At 43.5% G+C, this 10848-nt stretch overlaps 1 protein-coding gene and 1 long non-coding RNA gene across 3 annotated transcripts; one reads left to right on the forward strand and one right to left on the reverse strand.

The window, feature by feature from the left end:
* Positions 1 to 3741: 3741 nt before the first annotated feature.
* Positions 3742 to 4914, reverse strand: LOC133107789 (uncharacterized). Its single transcript, XR_009704624.1, has 2 exons — positions 4491 to 4914; positions 3742 to 4184 (listed from the first exon to the last, which is right to left on the reverse strand). It is a non-coding gene; the product is annotated as an uncharacterized LOC133107789 (long non-coding RNA).
* Positions 4915 to 6689: 1775 nt separating this feature from the next.
* Positions 6690 to 10100, forward strand: wdr89 (WD repeat domain 89). 2 transcript variants are annotated; one of them, XM_061258868.1, is made up of 2 exons: positions 6690 to 6771; positions 7295 to 10100. In XM_061258868.1, exon 2 carries the CDS (start codon positions 7318 to 7320, stop codon positions 8470 to 8472), a length of 1155 nt encoding a protein of 384 aa, XP_061114852.1. In that variant the 5' UTR covers positions 6690 to 6771; positions 7295 to 7317; the 3' UTR covers positions 8473 to 10100. The 2 variants fall into 2 exon arrangements, with proteins under 2 accessions (XP_061114852.1, XP_061114859.1); XM_061258875.1 differs by having other exon boundaries at positions 6721 to 6771; positions 7298 to 10100.
* The last annotated feature ends 748 nt before the right edge of the window (positions 10101 to 10848 follow it).

Genomic DNA, 10848 nt, shown 5'->3' on the forward strand with positions numbered 1-10848 from the left:
CGCCATGCGCAAACACACGGACGCGCACGCGCATACACACACACACACGCACACGCAAAACCATTGAACATTGGTTGTTGTTTTTTTTTGCTTGGAGAACTATTTAACACAGGAATTCTGTTTGATTGTCGTCTTGATAGGAGTCTTGTGTTTCGTATTTTTCTTTCCAAAGGGCTCTTTGTCCGTTTCTATGTTTGTTTTGTTGAAAGGAGAGGTTGGAGTTCTCTGTACTGGGAGGATAGAAGCCATAAACGGGCACATATAATTCATCGATGTCCCCGATAGCTGTGGGCTGGGTGTAGAGGGATGTCTCCTGGTTGTCTGTGCCGGGGTTACATACCTAACATATTCTGCTCATCTTCACTATCACTAACACAATCTGATCTGGGCCTGCTGCTCAGGGACTTCCTGTTTTAGCGGAGAGTCGCCCCCGGGGGCACACATCAGCTTCCTGTGGTCGTCGTATCTCGCGCCGTGGGGCCGCGGAGGATGAGGCGGGGGGCCAGGGCCGCTCACAGAGGCCAAGGGTAGGGGTGAGAGAGAGGGCGAGAGAGAGAGAGGGAGGGAGGTAGGGAGGTAGAGAGCGAGAAAGAGAGCACTCTGGATGAAGGGGGAACTGGCTGTTCTGATCTGCTGCACATTCAGGTTACTCGTGGCCTTTCGGAGGAACTGAAAGTTGTTCCCTAACCTTCCTGCAGGAGGCAGCAGCGTGCCCGTCTGGCGTGAGGCACAAAAAGAGAAGTTTAGAACAGAAGTGAAATTTCACGGTCTCACGCCGCAGACTGCTGTCTCGGCTGAGATTGTACTGCCTGAAGGTGCACTTTCTAATACAGCTGGTGCAGTTTAGTGTCTTTCGCTTTTATTGTGATACATCTGTTCCCCTAGCACTGCAGCAACCCCACCCACGCAAATTAGTACCCTGTCACATGACACATGTCAGCGCACCACCCTTCACTGTCTGCACCTTCCTACCTGCAGACTCGCCAGCCATGACTGCTCTGTGAGGTTCTGCTCACAACACAGTGAAATATAGCAGAAAATAATCTAGTTTTACTGCAATATTCCTATTTTATGCTCTCCCCAGATGACCATGGTAATTGCTGCTTTAGTATGGTACATAAAGGATACATAAATGTTTTTGAGTTTTTTTTGTCGAATGTTTTATTTGTTTTTTTGATTTTCTGAAATGTCCTTGTGAAAATGGAGCAGCATTAGATGAGAGTGGAATGTCACTTCGCCACCGTGGAAACGGTTGGCTGAGCCCACTTCCCCTCAGGTCATTTATTGTGCTGCTCCCAGAATGCACTGCTCCCGTGTCTGCTGCTGCCTCCTCTCCGTCACCTGCCAGAGCTGGAGAAGGAGCCTGGAGACAGGCCAGCTCTTAGCAGTGTGTGTGTGTGTGTGTGTGTACGTGTGTCAGTGTGTGGGTGTATGTGCGTGCGTGCGTGCAAGTGCGTGCAAGTGTGTGTCACGCTCGGCTGCTTGCTTATGTGCTTCTTTTTTTTGTTGCTTTTTTTTTTTTTTTTTTTTTTACACCTGCATCCTTGTCCTGAGTTTGGATATGTTCCAGTCAGCTGTACTTAAGGTCACGGGATGTGATCTATTTTAACAGGACAATGTAGGGCTTGGATTCCGAAAAAAGCAAACAAAAGAAGGCGGTGTTCCTGATTGCCTCTTATCTCCAGAAGGGCAGGAGAGCTTGTTATCTCTGGCTGCCCTCTGTATCTGGGACCGGGGAGAACAGGGTTAATGACACTGCAATGTTGGTGTTACTGGTGCTGTCACACTTACTGTCATTTTTACTGAGCTCTGCTCACCATGGATTTCAAGTAATATCTTTGATCCAGAATGGTTCCACTTACCTCATTTTCACCGTAGTCATTTCAACTCTTGCTTTTGCATATTCTCCCATGTCAATATTCTTAAAACATGGTTCAGATTTTGTTATGTACACCCAAAAGGAATTTTAGAAGTTTGTATTCCTAATTAATTGATCATATTGGATAAGGTGACATGAGGAAATGAAGACATGAGTTTGCTATTTTCTTGTGCCTTTGGCAGAGCGGAGGGAAATTGAATTTATTTGTAATTTCCTGAACTATATTACTACAGCTTTAAAATGAGCGAGGACAGCTGCAAAGTTTTGAAATCTCATCCCTACAAATATTCAATATTATATGTTGAAAAGGAAGTAAGATATTGGGCATCACTGTGTCTGTATGTAGATTTGTGTACTTTTATTATTTTCAAGCTTTTTTCTGTGCTTGTATGTACAATAGCTACTGTACTGTTTTTTGTTTGTTTAGTTAATGATACTTTAGGTCACTGGCATGCAAAACTGTCCACCAGGATGTTGAATTCAGCACTGCACCTCAGCAAGAAATGAAAGACAAAAAAAAACCACGTTAACCTACGTTTTTTAAGCTTGACCTAAGTTCCATTGATATATGTACCCTAGTGCCTTCACTGTAACCCAAGACTCTGTTCTAAAGCGCTGATTGACTCCAGTGTTTTGGAGCAGCAAGACTACGGATGTGTTCTATAATGACTGTGGAATGTTCTGGAATAAGTCTATTGACGTGTTTTGGTCCTTTATGTATTGGATCTCCATCTTTAATTTCATTCTGTAAAAAGTTTGTCTGGTTTGTTCTTTAGCTCTTGAATTTGTACCTGCAGAATTTAGATTAAAAACTCACTATTGCTTGACTTAACCAACACAATTAAAATATCCTGCATATATTTTGTGGTTTTTTTTTCTTGTAACATTCTGCCTTCGTGTTCTCATTTTGAGTGCTGTGTTTGTTCCTCAATCATTAAAACGCCAACCTTAGGTGAGGGCCAGTCCTATTGGTGTTAAAAGCAGTATTTTCAGTGGATGAATATGCATACTTCTCTTTTCTCCAGGTTCACAGTAGGAGGCGACTCAGATGAGTTGTTCAAATTGCTGCATAACTATTTTACTCTCAACACAAACAGCTACACCTGTGACTATGATTTTAGAGAAAGTAATATTATTGTATTTTGCGATTGAACCTACAGTAGGACTATTTGATTCAGGAAAGCTCAATCATTTGCACATATATTTCCAGAAAAGCAGGCTGTGGCATGTCTCTAAACTGTGTATGGGAAGCTTAGATTAAGACACCTGTGGTCAAGAGTCTAGACTACAGGTGTCTTCTGTAGTTCTCAGCTAGGTTGGTGTCATTTCTCCAAGATGGCTACTTCTGCTCTGGCTATAGCTGGCTTCCCTTTGGTCTGTGGACTGCAAATTAGCCTTTTCTTTACTCTTTTCATACGGATTAAAAGCTGTGTCAGCTTCAGCGCAGGGGTACTGGTAGAGGTGCAAGGCATTGGAATGTTGGTTTTGGCTCAACATTTCTTGCTGAAGCTACAAGAGGTCTTGTTTTGCTTCAGTTCGGCCTTTGATCCACTTTTGTGGAACAACCCAGGTCAGATTCCCCGAATGAAACCGCACTGTCCAAAATAAACTTTAAGTCATGATAGATTAAGCAATGCTCATGACACCGAGTACATCCATACAGTACGCCCTGCTGCAAATGAATGCCTTTCGTGTGCTTGTATCAGTTAGACCCAAGCCTGACTGACCATTCAAATTAGTCATGTTTATGTGATGTGCATTTTCCACATTGCTTTTTCCTTTCTGAAAAATGTCTGTACAGGCAGCAAGGGGACTAATTTCTCCTCATGATTACTGTGAGTAATCAATAAAGAACAATAAAGAAATGGAACAAACAAGACTTTTTATCTCTTTTTGTGCATATGGTTCTGTTCAGTCCAGCCATTTGTATTAACTCATCTACAGATGGCAAATGGATATGCCAATTTGATCACTTGTTTGAGTGTCTGTGCTGCTGATATGCAATTAAAAGTTAAATGTTTAGTGGCATTGTCTATTATGTCTATAAAAAATCACATTAAATAAATAGACATTGGGAATTTACCTCATGGTCATTGTTCGATATGAAATACAAATTTGGTTAGTAGAGAAAAAAAAACAGTTTGACACAACTGTCCCATCACGTTTGCATGTAAATGTATCTTCAAGGTAAGGATACCCTCCTCTGTTTTTTCTATTCAGCTGTGGGTTTGGAAAAGAAGGTCTGTTGAGCGTCTGTCACCCTAGTCTCCGGTGGTGTAATGGGACCAGCCTTCTCTTTTCAGCCCTGGGAGGCGGAGGCAGAATAGGTCATTGGATCCACCCCAGTCCCATGCTGTGTTATGTGACAACGGCTGAATTATTAATGTGTGCCCAAGTTGGGTGCTGGATAACAGAGCCCTGCTAGCATGCATGCACCTGACCTGGCCACATTCACAGCTGAGGGCCAAAATGGATTATATTAAAAATAACTCCCTTTAAAAAGGCCTCCCTCTTACTCCCACTTAGCCAACCCAGCTCTGACTCACATTCTTCTTCCTCCTCCTCTGCCTCTAGTGTTTAGATTTTGGTGAATTGTCGGCTTTGCTTGTACCTTGAGGAGACACGGAGCAGAGTTTCCACCGCTTCCTGCCAAACTGCCAGACGGAACCAGACAGGCAGACATGCGTAGACATTTAAGCTCGGCTTTGAAGTAAAGTCCTTTTTTTCCAGTTATGAAGTGTAGGTTTTGGTCAACTTTTTTTAATGAACATGACGCTTTCATGATGCCACCGCCTCTCGCTCAGTCGCGCGGCCGTGGCGCATACGGTGCGCACGTGGCTGGCCACCTGGCCCGAAATGGAGCCGCCAGAACCGCAGCGGCAGCGTCTGATCTGGTTCCCCACCACGAGAGGCTTGATGCTGAGGCAGAATGGGAGCAGCAGGGCCCCTACCACAGGCAGATGGGAATCTGGACAGTACATCCCCTCCTTCCTCTGATCATATCCCACCAAACAGTGGTGTTCTGGGTAGCTTCTGTTCACAATGGTACCCTTGCCCGTCATATCCCTTCCCCAGAGCCGTCCCTCCCACTATCCCAGATCAGGCACTGCTCTTCGGGCTCCGCCTCCTTGCCTGCCTTTGACAGATCGTTTTTAAAAAGCTCAGTATGACTCTGTTTGGGAGGGGCCCCCAAATTATTTTTTGCCTCGAACCCCCGGCTCTGCCTCCCTCTCCGAAAAATCAAACACCCTGTAGGAGACCCAGTTTTCTTTCTCAATCTATTTCATCACCCGGCTTGAAGCAGGAAAGCAGGAAAGCAGGGCGCCCATGGGGAAGGGCTGCAGAGATGACACGGCATCAAACAAAGCGAAGCGGGGGGCTGCGTCTCTCCCAATCCCACAGGCGGCTCAGACAAAGACGCCTCTGTTGCCGGGAGAATAATGCCGGGTATCTGCCACCCTCCCCTTACCGAACCATGTGCAGAAAAGCAGACTTTGTTTCATCTCCCCCGCTTTCCAGTTTCACGGTCTGCGATCCGTGACTTTGTCGGGGGTGTTCATCTCACTTCTCACCAAGGAGGCACCAGGAGCTGAAGGGCTTAAGTGCACCTTTGTCCGTACAGATCAGAGCGATCATCTGAGCAACGCGTGCAGGGCAGAGAGCGGCGGGTTTGACCTTTTCCTTTTTCGCACATCCTGATTGTGAAAAAATGCCACTCAAGGGCAAGGCAGAGGCAGACTTTTTAACCCATTGTCAACCCACTGTATGGTAAAGTAAAAGTTAACAGGAAATAAATTGTGTTTATAACGATGTTATATGTATTGTAAATCTGTAACATCATATACATGGATTTCAAATTGTCTGGGTTAATAAAGCATTAACCATCATTGCCTATACATGTGGGACAGCACCTTTTAAAAGGTAAAAATCCTTTTATTCCATTACCAATAAAACTTCCCTTCTATTCCATTTAACTTCCTCAGGCATAGTCTCCTACTGCTTCTCTAGTCTTCCATGTTGTTTATTTGAGAAGAATGTGGTCCATTGGAATGCCATTACTCTGAAAAATAAAGACCCGTTTTACATTATTAACAACATGCACGCCCTTGCCATTCTTATTCTATAACAAGTCTCTTTAAAAAAATTTAAAAAAACCTAACAAACTGTAGACAATGCTATGTGGGCAGCAGATGTACTGTAAATGCAGGTCCGTTGAGAAGGCTATGACTGCATAACACAAAAATATGCTCAAACATAAATGGTTGGCATGGTTGAATGGAAAATGAAAAAAAAAAAAAAAATTGTTTAAATTAAACAAATAAGGAACAACAATCTGGCTTCATGCAGCAGTCAATTATACGGAAATTATATAGGGGATCCTTTGGTTTAAAGATGAAAACACTTTCATATCTCATAAGTACTTTGAACAAATCAGGGAAAGTTGAATTTTAATAATAAAAGATTGGAATCACATTACAAGTTAAAGAACAATGCTGCTGCTTGTAAATTACGGGAAAGAAGTTGTTGACATTAGTTGACGACATTAGTACCAGATTTAATACATGAGACGGAAGTCACCATTTGTGAGTTCGGTTGAAAGAGTTACAGTGAACTACTCCCATCTGGTGGTCAAATACAGCAATTATCATTCATAAAAATAAGTGAATAATATTTCATATTCATTTTCTCAGATATTCGTCCAAAATTTAAATATAACGCTTTTTAAACAAACATTTTAAATTTTGTTTTCATTTTCAAAACGCATTAATACTGTAGTTCAATGTTTCATTTCCGCTTTAGGACACGGAACAATTCTCATTATACGACGAGTTTCCAAGGACCTCAAATTGTTGTTACTCCGCGATGCAACACATGTGTAACATCTGAATCAGGTTAGCTAACTGCGTAACGTTAGTTTATATTTTGGTTATGTGGTTGCGGATATGATTGTTATCTGCATGTGTACATTGTTAGATGATTTGCACGATACGCCGTAATACAGTATTTCTGATGACTTGTTTGCCAGTTTGACACAAAACACGTCGCTGAACACAGTATTGAAGCTAATGATTTAGCTAAATTATCTTTTAATGTGGGAGTAAGTAAGAGGGCAATTAATGTAACTTATCACACTTTTGTAGATTTATTTTGAATGTGAGAGATATACTTGCGAGATACAGGGTTCGGTGCAGCGGATCATGTTCGTGTAATCGCTTGGAATCATAAAATGTCCATGAGTAATGTCCAGCACGTAATTTTAAGTCCCCGTGGTATAGGCTACTGTTTGCTAACCAACAGCGTTTCAGTATTTACACTCATAACCTCTCCCTCTTAATTTCACAGTGTGTGTGAGCTAGCTACACATACGAATGATAATTTTGGCAAACAGTCCTTATCATGTTTTTCTTCCTCCAGCAGGATATTCTGGCAGGCTGTGGATGAGTGTTGCCATGGAGAACCTGGAGGACAAGTTTGCAGCTCTGTCAGTTGCTCGACGCCTGCAGCCTGGGGAGCCCACGTACCTGCTGGACCTTGTTGTTCACACTCCAGGCTCTGGGGGTGGGCTGGTGGCGGCTTGTTGCTCCAACCGCTCAGTTGTTCTGCACGACTCACACACCCTCAGTCTTCAGGGTGAGTTCAAGGGTCACACAGGGACAGTGTGCGGAGTGCGTTTTGCCCACACCTCTCCAGGCCTGCTGTTCTCAGGTTCTGCCGATGGGACGTTGTGCGCCTGGGATGTGCGCTGCCCTGGGTCGCAGGCTGTGCAGGTGTTCCAGAGCTCCCCCTCTCATTCTTTCTGCAGCTTTGACATCAGCTGCAATGATGTGGTGCTGTGTGCCGGCACCGAGCAAGTGGAGGAGGACAGCTTCCTGGTATTCTGGGATTCCCGCATGGCGAAGGAGAGCGGCGGGGTTTTGGGGGTTTACTCTGAGTCGCACAGTGATGACATCACTCAGGTGCGCTTCCACCCTCAGGATCCGGACCGCCTGGCTTCTGGCTCAACTGATGGCCTGGTCAACGTCTATGACCTGGGCCACGGCTCGGAAGAAGAAGCCCTGCTGGCCACCTGTAACTCCAGCTCTTCTGTCAGTGCGGTGTGCTGGGCCGGGAAAGACTATGGCAGACTCCTGTGCCTGAGCCATGATGAGGGCCTCCACCTGTGGGACCTGGCCCAAATGGAAACAGAGGAACCGCTGACCATTCTGAGTGTCCCTGACGCCCGGGGTTCTGCCTCTCTCCCTGGGGATTCGACCCTGGATTACTTTGTAGGAGCAGCCTGGGTGGAGCAGGTGGAGAGGCTCCTGGTGATGGGCGGCACCGTCAGAGGGGAGCTCCACCTCTTTGACTGCAGTGACCAGGGCCTGGAGCTGCTGAAGTCTCTGCAGGGGGGCCACTCCGCCACTGTGCGCTGTTTCCAGTGGGACCCTGCAGTGGGCGCTCTATTCACAGGTGGGGAGGACGCACAGCTGGTGCAGTGGAAGCCCGGGGCGGAGGAACTCGAGTCTGGGAAGAGACACACCCTAAAAAGTGCCTCTGCGTTGAAGCTCAAAGCCGGACGCCACGGGAAGCACACAGGCAAGAGAGAGAAGTGACGTAGGGGTGGGGGCTGGGGAGGACATCAAAAGGAAGGGAACAGTGTTCTGCTTTGTAGACCGTGTTTCCATAGATGGCACTGAGCACTGTCAGCTGAGAACAGCTGTGTAAGCATCCGTCTAGGACGTCTTCTGGTGTTTTACGGTAAACCAAAAGGCTGCAGGCATGCAGTACCGGGGGTCCATGTAGGCCTGTGCATTAGTACCCAGCACAGCTCAGGGCCACTGCCTTCCAGGATGCACGCGCGGAAGGAATGGCAGGTTTTTTCTAGGCACTCGCTGTTAATATTCGTGCCTTACCCTGAATCAGTTGATTGTCAGTTGGAGTTTGCTTCAAGTCTGCAGAGGCACAAGACCCGTGGGGTAGCCTTTCCCCTGTGCTTTTTCAAAGTTTAGGCCCGTTACCTACCTTGTGACCCCACACTATGAAAGATTATCTGTTGGTTGTTTTTTTTGTTTTTTAATCTATCTTGAATTTAGAATTTTCTGCTCTGAAGTTTTATATAACCTTCATCTTGGATTCTAATCACAGGGTTCATATTATTAAGTCAGTGAGATGATAGTATGCACATAGGAGCAACAATGTCCCGTCTTGTTCTACGAAATAAATATAATGATATTTAATGATGTTGACATGGAATTCAATCTAGAGGCCTTCCCTGTAATCACTCAAGAAAATGATATTTGGATGGTCCTGTGCAGTGTTGGGGTCAAAACCAGTATACAGAGAAGAAAATGCAATACACTTTGGCAAGGGTTTGTTTTGGGTAATTCTGAGAAGTACCTGTAAGAGGATAGTCTGTTATTCTCTATTCATTGCCATCAAGCTTGCTCTTCGATGATATAAGATCATTTTAAGTGTGTTTTAGACATAGGCCTTTGTGTATCATGTAACTTCAGTAAATCTTTTAAACCTTTGTGTGCTGGGTTGGATATCCTTGTTTTTGTGCACAACTAAAAGGAATTGTTACGGAATGGCTGGATTGTTACAGAATCTTCCTAAAACAGTTGGCATGAACTCTGCAAAAAAAGCATAATCACTGTCATTTTATAATGTTTTATAGAAAGAGATAATTATTCCAGCAAGGCTTTATACCTTAACATTCTTTGTACATTAGAAACGGTATCATACAAGCATATGAAGACAATTGCATAAACCATGACTGTTGTGCCATTTGTTTTACTGTTAAGTGGCCTTTAAATTTGTATGATTTGTCTCAGAGTTTTAGAATGAATGGGCTCAGTAGCCCAGTGTTTCAGAAAAGTATTTTTAAAATATTTGATCGTGACTTGATACCTTTGACACCGTGTCAGGCAATAAATCATATGTTAGCATTATAACAGAATGGCAATGTTTTATACAAACTGAACTTGTCGAATAGGTTTAATAAATTGATTACAGAAATGCATTCAGATCTGAAATTTCTTCATCAGATCATATTTATTTTGACAAGATTGTTATATATTTTCCTGAAAAATTAAATGTGTAAATCAGCAATTCCTTAACTCTCTGCAAAACATTCAAAGACCGGTATTCTGTGGTAAATTATATTTCAGATGTAATTAAATTCTCTTGAGTGTAATTTATTTGAATTGCAATGAATAAAATTCCCAATTTAACAATTTAACATTCTGTGAGGTGTGGGCAATACAATTTAATTTCCAACTCGTGAATCGAATGGGAGCTAATTCTAAAATTCATAATTCTGCACAACCCTGGCATCAGCACTGGGGAAAAAATGTTTGTTGTTTTATGCAAGCCTAACAATCTATAGAATTAGTTTGTGTAATTCAGTGTAATTGAATTCGCTAAAATGCTGCTCATTCATAATACCTAGCTGGTTGTATGCTGAGCACAAGTTATACTGTAGTTGCTTGCACATGGAGAGGAGCATTGCCTATACGACGATTTTCTGCTACTGGCCAAAGAACCTTGTAGCTGGGCTGATCGTGTACCAGAGGGCCTATTCAAAATGAGGATATAGCATTCCCATGTGCAAGTACATTAGTACAAGTAGGCCTATGCAACAGAGAAATGGACAACAAAACTCTAAGTTCAATAAACAATGGCCATTATGCATGTATTTCCTAGTTAGCATGTTTTTGGAATTAGAAACTATGATGCATTTGGTTCGTTGGACCCTTGCCATGAAAAGAATACCAAATTAACCCTGATTCGCTAAAATCGTAAAGTAGTTTACACATAGAACCGTAAGTTTTAATGCTCAAAAATTTCACTGTGAATTCAAATAACAATGTGATTTGTGGGGTTAAGCAAGAGTTTATATCATAACTTTTTTCTGTTATTCTTTGTGGATGGATGGATGGCTCCAAAATTGCTTTGACAACTGACGTGGTCAGAAAATCCAGGGTTTT

Source organism: Conger conger, chromosome 1, assembly GCF_963514075.1.
Source record: "Conger conger chromosome 1, fConCon1.1, whole genome shotgun sequence".
In the NCBI taxonomy this organism is placed as follows: domain Eukaryota; kingdom Metazoa; phylum Chordata; class Actinopteri; order Anguilliformes; family Congridae; genus Conger; species Conger conger.